This window comes from Schistocerca americana, chromosome 2, assembly GCF_021461395.2.
Source record: "Schistocerca americana isolate TAMUIC-IGC-003095 chromosome 2, iqSchAmer2.1, whole genome shotgun sequence".
NCBI lineage: Eukaryota > Metazoa > Arthropoda > Insecta > Orthoptera > Acrididae > Schistocerca > Schistocerca americana.
The window spans coordinates 485,007,477-485,026,456 of record NC_060120.1 but is presented as its reverse complement, the minus strand read 5'-3'; the positions used below and the strand labels follow the sequence as shown (position 1 = coordinate 485,026,456).

Here is an 18,980-nt window from a genome sequence, read left to right as displayed (position 1 = left end):
AGGTGTTAACTGGGTTTCAGGCTGTGCTAGAAATGGAAAAAAAGCGAGAACTGAATGAACTTAGCACGTGATTTATGATGTGAATTCTCCAAGACAAAACCGAAATAAAACAAATAACTTTAGAAATAGGCGTCAATAAAAACACCTACAAGAACGCGTGAGATTTACTTGTTTTAATGTTATTCAGTATCACTTTTCTTTCGTCATATTAAGAAATTAAAGCAGTCTAAGGTTTAGTTAGATGCTAGTGTTTGTTGGGTGGTAATGACTGATGTCTGATCTCAGGGTTATTGGTCTACGAAAGATTGGGAACCACTGCTCAAGATGGAAATTGTACTGCATTTCTTCGACTATGTAAGTAAGAACGTTCCAGTCACTGTGTGTCAATTGACAGCGCATAGGAAAACAACAGAAAATAAGTGAAATATACGTTGTGGTATAAAAACCTACGTAAGAGTCGACGTTAGTATTGCTACTCACGCAGCCACTGGCAAGAGTCCACATCTAATAATGAAATGTCGCAAATCATATATTTCTCGAAGTTTGTTGACTGAAAACAGTAGATGGTGTTTCTACGTCTCGTAATTCCTCAAGACGCCATATCCGATCATGTGTATGCAAAACATATTAGAAATAAAAATAAATTTCCCTGTAAATTGAAATAAATGAAACGAACTGTGTAAATGAAGCAGAACGCAGCTACGTTAACGTTAACTACTCTTTGACCAAGCAGCACCTATTGACGAACTGGGTACTAACGGACTGTCTGTAACCTTCAAGTAACTCGCCTCAGAAGTATCACACCGAACGCTTCGGTCAAGGAACATATAATTACTGTGTCACTTTCGTACAGCATTTACTCAGATTATGTTGCCGAATTCCCTCATATAATATCTCTGAGGCCGTTCTCACAGCGACTGCTGTTGAAATGGGATTACACGGGTCGTACAGACGAAGAAAATCGAAGAAGGACATCCCTTTCAGAGACCTGGGCTAAGCTTCAGACGAAACGCCGTGGCGAAATGCACCAGTTAAAGTCTATCGGTCTGGTGAGTACGACACATATTTTTCTGTATGGGAGTCGTCTAGCAGTACGATCCAAGCGCTGGGACCAGACGTGGCGGATTTCAGAACGTTTCTTTTCCATTCCGCCGACCTTAATTCAGCTCTTGCAGACCAATGTCGCGACCGATACTTTCATGAAACATGTAGTGGGTCGATCAAATGATTTAGGTATCAGCAGTCACTTAAGTTAAAGAAAATGTCTTCGTTGTACAGCATTATCTCAATGATCCATGTTTTACGAGAGCGTGCTGAAAAGTAATGCCTTTGAATATCTTATGTGATAACTCTTAAAGCTTTTTAAATAGAACAAACATTATTGGCATTGTACATCTTTATTCCTCAACGTAGTCACCCTGACGACGAACACACTTGCCCCAACGAGATACCAATTTATTGATACCGTCACTGTAGAATGTTTGACTTTGTTCACGGAGCCACAACCTCGCCTCTGCTTGCATTGCATGAATAACGTATGCATGTTTAACCTGCACACATGCCAAGCAATGTGCTCCACAGATAAGCATCAGCGTCTGCTTCCACCGCTTCGTGACTATCAAAATGAAGTCCTCGAATGCGTTATTTAAATTTTGGAAACAGAAAAAAATCGGATGGAGGCAAGTCGGGACTATATAAGAGCACAGTCGATGACAGTGACCCCAAGGCGTCGGGTTGTTGGAGATGTCGCAGCGCTCGTATGGTGTCTGGTATTGTCATAGTGAAGCAGAGGGCGCTCCTTATGTGGACAAACTCTTCAAGTTCGAAAAACTGTTACAGCACGCTGTTCCTCACGCACCGACACAGTAGCGTTACACACCGCCATGTTACACGCTACAATTCGGAGCACTCTAGTGGTAGAGAGCTGCAGCTATCTAGACATGAATAATAAACATGTAGAATGTTAATAACGTATGTTTTATTTTAAAAACTTTAAAAGTTTTCGCATGTAAAATTTGGAGGCTTTACTTTTCAGCACGCCCTCACATTACTTCTGAAATATGACTGTGCTGAAATAAATTTACATAAAACTTGTCGTGAAGGAGTGAGAAACAGCCCATTCAGGTCACAAATGTTATTAAATTACCTGGTATTTCTGTTTTTCTTGTTAAACGTTATGGCAGGGAATGCTTTTCTAGAAACGGTGACAACATGTCGGTACGGAACTGCGTTCTACTGTTAAGGAACATTGAGTTGATTATTCGATCTTCGTGCGGTGAATTTGTTTCAAAACTACATAATAATATTATTTAGTGAAAATTATGCTTACCAAGACCTGTCGGCGATAGTTGTTCCTTCTTGGATTCTTTGCTGCTGCTTCCTGTAACAAAAGAGAGTCCAGTTTTACTGTCATGCGTCAGAATTAGAGCGATCACAAACGAGGATATCTGTTTTATTTACTCTCTAGTTTACAAATATGTGAACGGGAGTTTTAATGTAGAAGGATAGTGGTGTTCGCTAGCATTCCACTTCAATAACGGCTCTGTACTTTTGCAGCGTGTGATTTCATCGGCCTGAAGAAAGCTATTTGTGATAATTGTTTTCCAGCAGAGAGGTGATTTGCAACAAGAGATGACTTACGATGGCTTATATCTTGTTTTACAACATGAACGACGTTGTAGCGGTCACAGAGATCATTTCGAAATATCCACGTGACTCTGCAGTAACAGTTTTCAACGGTTCCTGTCCATTCCTACCTGGATGCATTTAATAGAAGCTGAGACACAGCTAACATAGAGATTCCCATTACACACTTCTTGCGTGGTACTTAAAGGTTTCAAAAATCACAGCCGGTCTTACAAGCAATACCTCAAACTACCAGGATGACGTGTAAACTTAGCTGTAACAGGGTCATCCAGAACGTGCCTAAGCAATCCTTTCGTTGTGTTGTCGATCTTACCAAAAACCTTCCACTTACTAAGCTATGAGATTATGGTTCAAATGGCTCTGAGCACTATGGGACTTAACTTCTGAGGCTATCAGTCCCATAGAACCTAGAACTACTTAAACCTAACTAACCTAAGGACATCACTCACATCCATGCCCGAGGCGGGATTCGAACCTGCGACCGTATCGGTCGTGCGGTTCCAGACTGAAGCGCCTAGAACCGCTCGGCCACTACGGCCGGCTATGAGATTATATTTAGCTGTTACCAATTCAAAACTGCAATTCAAAAGGAGAAAATCAAAGAAAGAAACGTTTGACTTTGCGATTTATTAAATTGCAAAATATGTCATAAAATTTCACGAAATAACGAACTGTGTATAAACGTGGAGACCACTAACATGGCTATGCGTTCTAACACACAGTGCTTCAATTAGCGTGGCTGCAATGCAGGCGAGACGGCCCCTGGCCTTCCTGTTTTTCTGTTTTTAGCCAGCTTATCGCTTTACTGAGGGCTCCTGTAGCTTTGAGTGCAATCCGGTCCTCGACGTAGCTCCGTTACCAGCTGAGTCACCGAGTCGAGCTGTGTTACATAAATTTTGTTGCGCCATCAATGTTATCTCCGCCAGCAGACGTTAACCGTCGCAAATTATCGCACTTCGTAAGCATCTTTGGCGACTTTACACTTCCACAATCAGTGTTAATGAACTAGGAACCCAATGTTGTGATGAATCCACTTCCTCCCAGAAATTTGTTATAGTAATGATAACACTTTCCTGAAGGGAAAATAAGTTACCTTAGAGCGACCGACAAGATCAAATCTGGCGACTATTTGGACAAACAAGTTTCAAGCCCACTGTCGTATACACGAGGTATAAGAACCTAAGAAGGATTATGTATGTCAATGAAAACCGATAACAGACTGCTATTTGGAAAATATTGAAAAGCATTTCGCCTCCAGACTGAATATACCACTTATTTGGTATTTATGTTAATATTGCACTGAACATGACAAATGTTTTACTGCAGGATATAAGTAAGTACACACCATCTACACGAGTCAGAGCGATGGGCAATGGACAGTGCAAAAGGTATAATTTATGACATCCGGGCGCCTTGATGATCCATTTTAATGCAATTTATTTGAACGACCATCCTGCTAGTCTTCGTCGGATGTTAGGAGAGACTCTTATGTGTGTCAAAGCATCGACAATAGCTTGAAACGAGAAAGAAGGGACCAGTGGTCAAAAATATGTACATTGCAATGGACGCATTGGCTCGATTGGCAGCCCGAAAATATATACCCTCTATCATTTAAGGAGAGGTTCTGGTCGAGACAGGTGAAAAATTTGATTTTTTTTGACATAATTTGCATCCCTTAAGTACACAGATTATGCTTGCAAAATGATCTTTTTAACTGTGAAAGTACTGTAAAAGTTACAGTATGTCGAATGTAGCTGTGCGCCGACCGAAATATGGGAAGGTGTGGACGCTCGATGAACTAGCACAAGAAAAGATTCAACCGGTACACGAATTTTTGGCTAATAAAGATTTGACAAACTGCCTATTGGCTTCCGTCTCGGGTTCTTCGGCCGACGTTCATCTGATGATTTTACTGACGTTTCGCCAGCACGAGTGGCTGGCATTGTCAAAGCTTCACTCTCCATTGCCTGTGGTGAGGCTTTGACAATGCCAGCCACTCGTGCTGGCAAAACGTTAGTAAAATCATCAGATGAACTTCGGCCGAAGAACCCGACACAGAAACCAACAGGCAGTTTGTCAACAAGTGGCCACGATAGTCTTAACAATTTTGTAACAAATATTTGTTTAAAAGATGAAACGGGCAACGAGAGCTTCAACGCGTGCAGCTGAAAACTGGTACCGAAACAGCAGCATGTATAGCTGCAGGTATTTTCAGAGAAGGTTATTCACCTGTTGCGAAGACCATGAACGTGTAAGGAATCGTTATAAGGGCGAACAGCAAAAAATTCGCGGAGTTATCTGACAGGAAGCGCGTGGCCGCCACGGAGCAAGCAGTGTCGCATTTTGTTAAAAGAGCACGGATTGAAAAAACACGACGCCAGATTAAGAACCAGAGTATGTTTGAGGAAGAAGACGGATGCCTACATGTTCCTGGGATTGCAGAGTGACCGTAAGTTTTGAAACAACGTCTTTTTTTACTACTGCAAATTTTAAATACGTTTCTCTCGAAACAACATTTTTCACCACACGAAGCGCTCTAGAGGCTTGACAGACTAATAGATATATCAGATTTTTTTAAAATGATAGATAATTAAATTTTGTTGGCTCTTAGCGAGAGCTTTTCTTAGTATCCGAATTTTGAATATTTTTTTAAACATATGAACTTGGAAAAAGATGCCAAGAAATTGATATGTTTTTGAAATAGTTGTCATTTTTATTTCGAGATATTTTTCCAAACCCCATTGTGACGGTCTTTCAAAATCGTTCTAATCTGAGAATTGCCTTTTTTTATCGGTTTCAGACATAGGTACGAGTCTGTACAACGCTTCGCGCAAACCAGTACGCGCAAGACGAGCAGAAGTTAACAAAGGCTGAGGCCGTCATTTTTGTTACGAGATAAAGAAAATTATTTTCATACACATTGCCTGAGCAGAACTAAAAAATTAATATACAAATCTATATTAGAGAGCGTGGTTCTGTATAGAACGAAAACCTGGACAATTAAGCTGAAGCACATTAAAAAATTACAAGCTCTAGAGATGGACTTTTGGAGAAGATCGGAAAGACTCTCCAGGAAAGAGAAGATAAGGAACACCGAAATAATAAGGAGAATGGAAATAAAAGAAAGAATATATGGCGTAATGGTTAGGAAGAAATTACAGTGGTACGGGCATGTACGACGAATGGAGGAAGCCAGAATACCGAAATTGATACTGAAGTGGGAACCGGAGGGGAGAAGAAGAAGACAGTCTATGACCACCTGGCTCCAAAATGTACAGCACACTATGAGGAGAATGGGCGAAGAGGAAGAGGACACACAAGTTCGAAACACCTGGAGTAATATTTTGAAACTGTAGTTTAAGAACGTTTATTCTTTGTATAGTAATTTCCGAGTTAATTATTATGTTGCAGACAAGCCTCTGTAACGGGGAAAAGCTCAAAAAAAAAAAAAAAATTTCATACACGAATGTATGTATAATGAAGTGGTAAAACTTCCATTTTAATAAAAACAATCATTTTGCGAAAATAGTTCTAAATTTCATCCATTTTTCGCTTATCGTGCCAGAACCTCCCCTTAAGCAGAAGAAAATACCCGCCCGAATATCAGACCTCGTTAACGCGCCGCTTTCGGGATTCAGAGAGGCTGGATTTTCCCAAATCGTATCTGCCTCGCGGCTTAAGGACGAGGGCTGGTGAGACGGCCAGTTTGGATGTTGTTTTTAGGCGGTTTCCCCACAGCCTCCTAGGTAAGTACCAATCCAATATCTTCGTCCTGCCTCAGATAAATGCCACGCACATTCTCCATTTGAATATGAGATTAACTCGAGACAGGGACAGATGTAGCGTCCTCAGGCAGGGGGCGGAGATGGGAGTACCAGGAGATTAGTGTTTAACGTCCCGTAGACAACGACGTCATTAGAGACGGAACACAAACTCGGATTGGGGAAGGATGGTGAAGGAAATCGGTCGTGCCCTTTCAAAGGAACCATTTCGGAATTTGCCTGAAATGGTTTAGCAAAATCACGGAAAACCTACGTATATCAGGACGGCCGGACGCTAGTTTCAACAGTCATCCTTCCGAATGCGAATCCAGCGTGCTAACTACTGCACCATCTCTCTCAGTGGGGAGGGAGCGACAGCGTCTGAAGGGCGTCCGGCCACCAACTGTCACTAAAATTACCAAAGACCATACAACAGTGCTGGCCCATCGACAAACGGAAAAAAGGAAAGGAAGAGAACGATGAAGAAGAAGAAGATGATGATGATGAGGAGGAGTAGGAGTAGGAGGAAGAAGAGTTGAAAAACACCTCATAAATACCCATGATGATTACAGTATAATGCAGGAGCTATCGTATATGACCAGTTTTTCTTCTGAATTAGGCCAACTATGAAGTGCGTAGAACTTAAGGCCTTTTGGTCTTTCTTTTCCTCTCTTCTCAGAACTGCTTCATTTTTTTTTCACTTTTCTTTCTCTTCTCATCGGAAACCTAATGCGTGGACTTTCTCATTACTAGTGCCTCTTCAATTGATTGCTTTGGCTTCGCTTCTGAATTCTTCTATGTTTTGGCATGTCTATGTAATACCAGTTTTTTGTGCATTTCTTTTGAGAAGGTTACTATATTTTGTTCTTTTCTTGACGATGCCGTACTGTGTATTAGAGATCAGAAACGGAGCGAATACGAGCCTAATGTTGCACGTTGTATAAATTAAAAGTCAACGCGCCGCTGTTACGTCAGTACCGTAACGGCTTCCTTCCGTTCCGCCGCACTTCCGCGAATATAAGTAGACAGAACGGTGGCTCTGCGGTTACTTCCTACTCTTCGACTTGTCCTCTCTTATTCAAGTGTGCAGGTGTGTAAGGTTAGTTGTAACTTAGTACGACCGATTGTCGGGATCATATGGCCTCTTGCGAAGCGGAATAGATATTAAATATTACAATAAATTCACAGCAGTCTCCAAAAGAGACTTATACATATACACATGCGTACGTACATACATACTATATACAAACACATTCACATGTGTGTGTAAGTGGCGAGCAAAAAGTTTCCGCTGGGGAAACTTCCTATAAGGCAACTTCCAGTTCTTTGCAAGAAATTAACATGCAAACAGTATGAAGTCTGAGTCTCCTAGCGATAGAGGTGACGCAGTAGTAAGACACTACAACAGCATTCGGAAGGACGACGGTTGAAATTACGAACCATCTGTCCAGGTTTAGGCTCCATCGACACACAAACTTAAGGTAAATATCGGTATGATTACGCTGAAAAGGGACAGAACAGATTTTCTTCTCCATCGGTCCCTAGTTCACTAATAACGTTATCCTCGGCTGGACGCTAAACCCTAATTCCTTGCTTCTAATTTCGTGTTGATCTTCATAACGTGTAAATATTCTCGTTCTGTCGCTCTGCAATTTATTTTTCCCGAGCACGTTACTGCATACACATTTTGGTAGCGAACAAGGTGGAACAGTGGCTATGGCACTCATAGTCGGGAAAAACGGGGACCAAAACCCGGTCCAGGAATCCTCATTTTCCTAGGGTTCCCAAAATTATTCCAGGCAAGTGCTGTGATGATTTCTTCCATCAGGACACGACAAATCTCTTTCTCTGACCTTTTCTATCTTATCTAGAATCTCTAATGACTCGTTGCCGATGACACGTCGAGCTTTTAACTTCGTTCCTTTCAAGCTTTGGTGAATATATCCAAGACAGATTTCAAGCTATAGTTACCTAGCCTCTAGAACAAGCAGTCTCTCTGTCGTGATGCAACGTCAGTGAAATAGGACAATACCTATAAAACGTTTAAAAGAAGCGCGCTTGCTCACAGACGCATCGATTATCTGTCAAGCATTTTATGCAGCTGGATCTTATGTACAGAAATGTCGGCTCTTTACCTTAGTGTAATGTTTTCAGTTAATCGAATACTATCTATCTAGCATAACGATTTCAGTTTATTAATCGTAGTTAAATACAGGTATATGATGGTTTGATCTTTGTGATGACGGTTTCTGTTTGGATGAATTCAGGAACCGAACACTTTTCGTACTTCGTTTGCAATGAAGATTTCACACCGTAAATGCGCCATCGACAATGTGGCATGGTGAGAGACTCGCGACACACGAACAACTAAACGGCAGAATACACCATATCAAGCTTTGTTGTCCCTACCGCATAGACTTTATTTACATTGCTGTATGTTTTGTGACCGGCTGCCTAACCTCTTATTGATAGCTATAGGGGTCTCTTAACGGCTGAGTCTGGTGGTGTGCAAAGGTATTACCGAAAGGCCATCCCAATACAAACCCAGCACACACGCCGTTGCTCGTCCCTGCCAAGTGGAGACGGACTCTTTTCATCTTCTCTATTTTTTTGTTTATGTACTGCAGCTTTTATACTTATACTTATTGACCTGTCGAGCCGCATCCTTCCTGCACAGATTGTCATATCTACACGTCGGTGGCACAGGCTGAGCACCAGACATATTAGCGCAACACCAGATATACTGGGGCAACAAGGTGCCTTCAGTTGGTTGCATGTACCATGTGTAATCGATTCATGTTACTTAGTTCACTGGAAAAGCGGAAACTTAGGGTTATATTTCAAAAGCTCAAATTTAGCACCGAAGAAAAACGCAGTCACAAGACACATCTTTGTTTTCGCTGTTAAAAATAAAAAAGCGTACTTACGGTTACTATATTGGTGAAGAGCATTAATTACGAGAAATTTGTAATTTTCCAGTCCCTTACGTCCTTCGTGACCGTTCAAATGGGTCGCGCGGGGTAGCCGTGCGGTCTAGGGCGCCTTGTCACGGTTCGCGCGGCTGACCCCGTCGGAGGTTCAAGTCCTCCCTCGGGCATGGGTGTGTGTGTTGTCCATAGCGTAAGTTAGTTTAAGTTAGACTAAGTAGTGTGTAAGCTTAGGGACCGATGACCTCAGTAGTTTGGTCCCTTAGAACTTAAATGCGATTGCGGTCTTTCTCGGCGTATTCCACTGATGAATTCTTCTCGGGTTATCAGTCGAGTGGTGGCGTCGTGTTGTCGCAAATGACATCGCCAGAAGATGATGGGTACGAAACTCATCGAAACGCGAAACGTTGCGACAAGACGACGCCACCACTCGGCTGATAACCCGAGAAGAATTCACCCTTAGAACGTAACACAAATTTCCAGATTTCGTTCAGATGAGAACAAAAAATCGTAAAGAGCGTTCTTACGATGGTAACCTGCTGCTGCGTGAAGGGATCACGAGGTCATGTTTTCAGACCACTGTGTCCAATGTATGACTCACGGCGTGACAAGGGTAGACGCGTCCTATCGCGTCAGCTGACGGCACTTTAGACTATGTACGCGTCCCATTAGCATTTCTGTCGTAGCGCCACTTTATTCATTTTGGCGGTTAGTAAGAAAAGGCGTTGAAAAGGTACTTCTAAAAGAATATATTGCATACTGTTAAGCCCCGCCCTACGAGTTTGTCTCATTCTGACTTCAGCATGACTCACTGATGAGAGTCACTGGCACAAGACAGTATTTACGAGTATGAGTTTGAAGATAAGCATACAAAAGTATGACGTGAAGTTCACAGAAGTTCCATTAAGTCGCTGGCATAATTAATTAAGCGTATGTCTCACAACGCCTTACGTTTGTTACTTTGGCGCATATGAGAAGCAAATTCTAATATTTCGCTGTCAGTGCGGATACTCCCTATGTTGGGTTTATTTAATTTTCTTGTACAGAACACAAGGATTTGATTGTTAATGTTAAAAACTGACACTCATTTACAGATATACAGTTTAATCGATGAATCGTATACATGAGCAGCAGTTGCAACTATGTGCGTGTCTGCATCCTGGCTACATCTTTACCTGACAAGCAGACAATGTTCACGATCCGAAACAATAGTCAGCAACAACTGTTGTGAACTATTTTCGTACTAACCATGTTAACAAATGTATCGTAGGCGCCTCCCCTGTTCCTCCCTCTACCATCCACCACTACCTCACTTCGCCACACAAACAAACAAACAATCAAACACACACACACACACACACTAAAACAAATACACACAGACACATACACACACACACACACACACACACACACACACACACACACATAACGTGATGCAACAAGAGTCGAGAGCAAGGGTCGAAAGAGAGATAATTGAATTATGGACGTACGCTATCATCTCCGTAGGCGGCAGGATATGCTCGTATGTTTGCGTTGAACCACGGCGATGTCACTCTCATGAAACGACCCCTGTGGCACCAACGTATATCTTTAACTTCCGCTGACCCCGCCTGTGAGGTCTGGTGTCCGTGCTTCACTAGAATAATCGTCATTTCGTGCGCTAGTCGTAGATATAACGCGACATAATGCTTTTGAAATGATACCTATGAGTACTGTCTTTAAGACAAGTAATGGACAGTGGAGTTTCCCAACATCAGCCTGTGCGCATCTCTATGCATAACTGAGAGAGCGGCTCAAGAGTAATGCTTTAGAATTTTGTGTGTGAAAACTCTTAAGGCTTTTTAAATAAAAGAGACTTTATTAACATTCTACATCTTAATTCTTGATGTCTGCATATTCGCTTAGAACTCCGAATTGTAGCTTGTGATACGGCGGCGCATAAGACAACGATGACGGTGCGTGAGAAACAGCTTGCTGTAATCGAGTTTCGAATTCGAAGAGTTCGTTCACACATGGAACACTTCAGCGTGACAATGCCACACCACACATGAACCGCTGCGACATCTGCAACAATCGGACGCCTTGGGTTCTCTGTCAACGATCATCCTCCACACAGTGCCCATTTCGTCCCCATCCGATTTCCATCTGTTTCCAAAACATTACACTTTTGAGGACTTCACTTTGATGGTGATTCAGTGGTGCCAACAGAAATGAGGTTGTGGCTCCGTCAACAAAATCAGATATTCTGCAATGACGTCGTCAACAAACTACTCTGTCGTTGGGAGAAATGTGTTCGTCGCCAGGATGACTATGCTGAGAAATTAATACACAGACATGAAGAACAAAGATGTAGAATGTTAATAAGGTTTGTTTTATTTAAGAAACTTTAAGAGTTTTCACACAAAAATTCGGAAGCATTACCTGTTAGCGTGCCTCGTACGTTCGCGTCGCCTTGGTACGGTCGATTTAGGATTGGAGGTGGCCCAGTGCTAATGATTGTGCAACATGTGTCTTTTGTCTACCGTTCTTTGAACGGTTCGTTATTCATGAATATTCTCTACTGTCAACTGAGACGCACAAATAATGCAGAAGTATTTTTTACAAAAACTCAAATTTTATCTCCTCGTCGTGTTATAGTTCGTCGTGTGGAAGTACATATTACATCCTACGATTACGTGTAGATTAATCTTATGAATTTCATTTATTTTTCTGAAAAAGAAAAAGCCTGTGCAGAGCAGTGAAAGATACAAGTAACAATTGGGATGAAATTGATGAAACTTTCGGCCTTATAACGAAATCTTATTACGATCATTTATGGAACATATGTAGATACATAAGCAATTTCTCCATGCTCCCGCGACGAAATCTATTGTAAATGTGGTAAAAACAGACATGGTATGTCAAAATTGTCAATTACCCAGAGGGCATTTTCCGTAGTATGTACCAAATATCACGCAATAGCAAGCCAATAATTATAATCATTAAACGAAAGACCTATGCTTGTGAATCAATGAGTGGTTTTATTTAATTATTAGAAGAGAGATGGAAACTGAAGATCATTTTGTTACAACTGAACAGGTTTGAAAAACATATTTGTGTCTAAGTGAAAACAAGGAACATTGACAGATTTGGAAAGACAACTGTAAACTGGAATAGCAACGATACTCTAAAGCTACAAAACAGCAAAGAGCAAACTGTGCACATAATAGAAATTTGGCCGTAATCAGGGAGGAGAAAGGAGTTAAATGAAAGTCGAGAGAAAATGGGGAAAGAAAGCAAGTAAAATATGCAGGTTTTATCAAAAATAATAGTGAACATATCAAAGAATAACACTACCTACTCTCTACATGTACTCATAGTTACAAGCCAGGAAGCACGAGATATTAAGACCAATGATGAACAACTGAAACAGTGGAAGCGATACGAAAATATGGAAAGGAGGAGAACGGAATGGATCGTGAAGGGAAAGTGCTGAAGAAGCAAGACGAAATACGAGGTGGCAAGACGAGCGTGTTATAGGGAGAAACCTTCGACCTATAAGGCTTAGATTTTATATTTTCGTTGCTGTTTGCTGCTGACGGTCTTTTCACAATGCTCAGGACGAAAAAACGTACATAATAAAGTTAGTAGTTGCGAAAATTATTTGCAACCGCCGCCCAAGTACAGTACCAGAGGGAAAAGCTCCGACATCTGAGAAAACGTCTCATAAGAGTGTCGGGGATGAGAACGTGTCAGGCAGAACGTACTTGTACTTCGTCACTTCCGTCGCGGCTGGGTGAACTGCTGGCAAGCCGCCGACCTGATAGGCAGGTTCAGGCAGCGTACAAGCAGCGTCCTGTTCCCCGCGTCGTGTAATTATACGTCTCGCTCATAACTCTCTGACAGCGGCGATTCTGGGAATTCCGCTGGCTATAGATAGACGTGGAGGATCACAGCCCTACCGTGGGACACAGAGTACCGTTGCGCGCGTATCAAAGCGGGGCAACTGACCGAAAGCTCCAAGAACGCTGCTTCACAGACACCCGAGACTATCTCACCGACGAACTCTACATACAGCGCAATAGGTCCATATCTTAAAGAAAGTTACACTGAAAATGAGGAACAGTGAACAAAGATTAAAATGATCATAACGATATCAGGTGTTACTTGACAAGAATCTTATGAGCAGTTGTACCGCCGGGTGGCATAAAAGCGATTTATTGCTAAGAAATTTAACGCAAAGTTTTTTATAACAAGCCAGAAGCAAAAGAGTTGCCTCATCACGAGCGTTGCATTATAGGGGCAGCGAGGTATGTCAGGCCCCGTAGATGGTCTCATGAAAACCCTTGGCCCGCACTAGCCGTTGGATGTCGTGAATCGATCGCCTGATTAATCGATCAGCTGATTTTAGTTTAACAACCCTCCTACTGTTATTGGTTTTGATGCAATATTGCATCAAAACAACTGTTCAGTTCATAGTGCTGTGAAATGTGGAAAAGAACCGCAAATTGAAATTTATAAGAAGAAGAACACCAAAAATACGAGGTTTGTCCGGAAAATACGTATAATAGTTGAATAATGTCTTTATGTTACAAGTTGCAGTCACCGCCAGGTGGGACTACTGCTGTAATCAATCCCATCAACGCTCAGTTCGAGTCAGAGCACTCTGCATGAAGGTGGGAGTGTGCGGCAGCTTGTTGACAGTTACCCTTTTTCACCTGCCGTCGGCATGGAGCTCTCTCTGATTAAGGAACAGCGCGTCAACATCAAGTTTCTTGCAAAGCTAGGCGAGAATGGCCATGAGATTTTTGAGTGTTTGAAACAGGTTTTCGGAGACAATTCTCTGAAGGAACCAACCGTGAACAAGTGGGTAAAAGGGTTCCGGGATGGCCGAGAAGAAGTGAACGATGACCCTCGCCCAGGACGCCCGTCGACATCGAGTTCCGATGCAAATGTTGAACGAATTCGGGCTTGTTTTCTTAAAGACCGTAGATTGACAGTCAGAATGATTGATGACGAGCTGTCAATCCCCAAAACAATCGTTCACGAAATCCTGACACAAAAACTTGAAATGAAGAAATTGTGTGCGAAAATCGTACCGAAGCTCTTGACGCCAGAACAGAAAGCAAAGAGGGTTGAGTGCTGTGAGGATTGATTGGAAGCAGAGGAACGAGGGGACTTTTTCAACCGAGTTATCACTGGAGACGAGTCCTGGTTTTACGAATTCGATGTGGAGCTCAAATCTCAAAGCAAGGAATGGAAACTAGCAGGAGAACCGAGAACAGAAAAGTCGCGAAAATCAAGGTACAATGTGAAGACAATGTTGATTGTTTTCTTTGATTCTAGGGGCATTGTTCACAAGGAATTTGTCCCTCCCGGCCAGAGAGTGAACGGAAATTTTTACGTTGAAGTTCTGACACGTCTCAGAGCTCGTGTGGCCCGAGTTCGACCGGAGTTGGCAAAAGGAGACAGGTGGATCCTTCAACACGACAATGCGCACGCTCACACGTCGCTCGTTGTGCGCGAGTTTTTGGCCCGAAGCTCAATCACCGTGGCGGACCACCCGCCTTATTCACCCGATTTAGCCCCGTGTGACTTCTTCATGTTCCCGAAATGCAAAATGGTGCTTCGGGAGCGGCACTTGGGAGATGTGGAAGCGATCAAGGCGGAAAGAACACGGCAACTGAACAATATCACAACTGAAGACTTTCAGCAATGTCATCAACAGTGGAAACGGCGTTGGCAGAAGTGTATCGCGTCTCAGGGGGAGTACTTTGAAGGAGACCATATTGTAATACCTGAGTAATTGCAAAATAAAGTTATTATTCAACTTTTATACGTATTTTCCGGACAAACCTCGTACAACAGGAGTGTAATATGTGGAAAATCGTCCACGCAACCTGCCACTGAAGATGCCTTGCAGAAAATAAAGGCGAAACGCGTATGGCATGAAATTGCGTTTCATTCAGTTGCTGTCAGACGGTCCATAAAGTAAAAATTATCAATATACCGTAATTAATTCCTTGACTTAGCGTTGCTCCATGGCGAGCGCAGAAGTGTAAGAAAATGGGTATGTGACCTGACTTTTGATGCGAGACAGGATAACGAGAGGACGTGTATGAAGTGAGTGCAGTGAAACAGTCATAATTAAGAGTCATATTGTATAATTTGTGTTTTTTGAGATTCACAAGCGATATGTAACGATAACCTGGAGTTTAATAACAGCCATAATACAGTATAGTCCATTTGAAAGGTAATTTCGCGCATTTATTTTTGATGAAAAGATTCTGTGGTGAACTGTAATGTACGACAAGCTTGTATAGGACTTCGAACATTTGGTGGTCGACGTTTGCTGTAGAACCTGCTTCAGTAACACGGCCAAAAGCATACAGAAAGTTTTCTCTGCTGAAACGAACTCATTTCACTCGCGGACATCATCGAATGATCAAATGCGAATGGCAATATCCCAACTCGAGAAGATCCTATAGAAGTTTTCTTTCTCTTACATTTCAAGAATTTTGCAGGCCACCGTCGGAGTCGGGGCTGTTTCTACACCACGAGATTTCTACGTGTATGAAATTACGTACGCTGTCGACGCAGCTTTGGAAATTGATATTGTCCTTCACAGACATACAAGCAGAGGCACTACACGCACTAGTTAAATATCAACGAGTTTAATATTACCAGCTTAAAAACGTTAATTTATTCTTTTGACCCATAATATTATAGTTTTAGTCTGTTATCTTATCGACAGAAATGAATGTGTAGAAGCAACTATGCAAGACAGCGCCGCACGAATAAATGACAGAAAGGCTTTGGTGACCGTATAAGAATCGGCGCAGATGAAAAATGAGGTGTGCAAAGCAAAGTTTCATATAGTAGCTATGTTTTTCCCTGGTGGTCGTGTTTAATATCCTACATATGGTTCAAATGGCTCTGAGCACTATACGACTTAACATCTGAGGTCATCAGTCCCCTAGAACTTAGAACTACTCAAACCTAACTAACCTAAAGACATCACACACATCCATGCCCGAGGCAGGATTCGAGCCTGCGACCGTAGCGGTCGCCCGTTTCCAGACTGAAGTGCCTAGAACCGCTCGGCCAATATCCTACATAGATGGCGTAGCTGTGTTAAGCAGAGCTGAATAGGTTATCTTTACCTTGTGGTACCATGCAAAGCGTAACTTAGGTTATTTTCGTAGGGTTTAGTGCGTCGTGGAATACCTCCTAATATCGTTTCGGACTTACTTTTGTCCAGGGTAGTGCATCAACTCAACTTGGCTTGGATTCCAAAACCCGCTGTAAGTCCTGTGCAGAAATATTGGATCATGCTGCCCCTATAACCTTCCGTAATTGCAAAAGTGTTGCCAATGCAAGATTTTCCGCATGAACTGACATCTCGATTAGGTCCCATAAATGTTCGATGGCGTTCATGTCGGGCGGTCTGGTGGCCAAATAATTTGCTCGAACTGTCCATAGTCTTCCTCAAACCAAACGCGAACAATTGTGGCCGGGTAAAAAAGCACATTTTCGCACATAAAAATTCCACCGTTGAATGGCTGCAAATGGTCTCCAGGTAGCCTAACGCAAGCATTTCCAGTCGATGATCGGTTCAGTTGGACCAGAGGACCGAGTGCATTCCATGTAAACACAACCCACACCTTTATGGAGCCACCATCAGCTCGCACAGTGTCTTGTCGGCTACCTCGGTCCGTGGCTTCATGCGGTCTGTGCCACACTCGAACCCTACCATCACTGCTTACCACTTGACTCATCTGACCAGGCCATGGTTTTCCAGTAGTCTAGGGTCCACCCGATGCGGTAACGAGCCCGGGAAAGGGGCTGCAGGCCCTTCTACCGTATGTGGACCGTCATATAACATACCCAAATTGTAGATATGAAGAAACGCGACTTCCAATCGTGGCCTGGAAAAGTGCCTCTTCTCGCAAGAAGCCGGCCGCTGTGGACGAGCGGTTCTAGGCCCTTCAGTCCGGAACCGCGCTGCTGCTACGGTCGCAATTCAAATCCTGCCTCGAGCATGGCTATGTGTGCTGTCCTTAGGTTAGTTAGTTTTAAGTAGTTCTAAGTCGAGGAGACTGATGACCATAGATGTTAAGTCCCATAGTGCTCAGAGCCATTTGGACCATTTGGACCTGAAACCGTGTTGGTATAGGACTAAAAATGTTTTACAACTGTGGCGGATTTGTTTACGACAGACATGTTACATACCAGTTGTATATGTCCCACAAACAAAAATTTATGCAATGTAACTATTGTTGCGCCCCACTGTCAAAACCTGAAGACGACAGTATCGAAACCTTGCTTAGTTCCGTAATTAGATGGACAAAGTGTACAACGACCTGCGCCGCTCTCTTGACTGGAACAGGAAAAATGAACACAAAAACAAAGCTTGGAGTCTGCTGAAAAAAATATCACTTCTGCCCACACTGTTACGAAACGAAAATTGCAAACAAAAAGCTCACGCGGTCGCACGTTGTTATTTTTATATGGTGCAGTTTAGATGCAGAATTAGATCAAAAGTCGCTCCAATTTCCAATCTCTGACCTTTATCACTATGTCCCGGCATACGCCTAGTAGATCGTTTGGAAAGGACACTGTAGTTGCGTTTTTAGCAAATAACTTAAGTGACGGCAGCAGGAAGGCACACAACCAGTTATGCACTTAGACTGGTGCTTCCTGCTGGGTGGCGAGCCTTAGGGACCCACGTACGACTAAGCAGGTACCACGGGCGCGTGCCCCGAGCGCTGGCCGCCGCGCCAGTAAGCCGATAGCCGGCCGGTCCCCGCTGACCGCCTGGCTGTCCGCGCCACTCCGTCTCGGGTTGCCGGTCCCGAGGTAAGCCCGCTGCAGCCGCCTGCACGCGTCTGCGCTGCAGCGGCCAGCGCTCCCAGTGTCTGCCGCCGCCAACAAGCACTGCACCAGCAGCGGCCTACCTGTGGTACTACAGGCTAACCCCTCCACCCAGGCCCCGTCTCCACTCAGCCCCTTCCGGACGCCTTTGGTAATACTGTAACGTAACTGGCGCTGTACTTTATTATTTAAATCAAAGTATCAAGTAGATTATATTCCCTCTTACTGAAACACTTTTCGATTATCAGCATCAAAGACGCCTCGCCAAAGTGTACAACAGACGTACACTACTGGCCATTAAAGTTGCTACACCAAGAAGATGACATGCTACAGACGTGAAATTTAACCGACAGGAAGAAGATACTTTTCAGAGCATTCACACGTGGTTGACGCCCGTGGCGACACCTACAACGTGCTGACATGAGGAAAGTTTCCAACCGATTTCTCATACACAAACAGCAGTTGACCGGCGTTGCCTGGTGAAACGTTGTGATGCCTCGAGTAAGGAGGAGAAATGCGTACCATCACGTTTCCTTGATAAATGTCGGATTGTAGACTATCGCGATTGCGGTTTATCGTATCGCAACATTGCTGCTCCCGTTGGTCGAGATCCAATGACTGTTAGCAGAATATCGAATCGACGGGTTCAGGAGGGTAATACGGAACGCCGTGCTGGATCCCAACGGCCTCGTATCACGAGCAGTCGAGATGACAGGCATCTTATCCGCATGGCTGTAACGGATCGTGCATCCACGTCTCGATCCCTGAGTCAACAGATGGGGACGTTTGCAAG

The 18,980-nt window shown here is 43.2% G+C and overlaps 1 protein-coding gene across 1 annotated transcript in view; it reads right to left on the bottom strand.

Annotated features, from left to right (window-relative positions):
* Positions 1-18,980, bottom strand: part of LOC124594114 (Holliday junction resolvase MOC1, chloroplastic) — a 1,166,819-nt gene that overhangs the window by 221,227 nt on the left and 926,612 nt on the right. Inside the window, exon 10 of the mRNA XM_047132471.1 lies at positions 2,330-2,380. Within this exon, the coding sequence (XP_046988427.1) occupies positions 2,330-2,380 (51 nt within the window). The remainder of the gene's footprint in view (positions 1-2,329; positions 2,381-18,980) is intronic.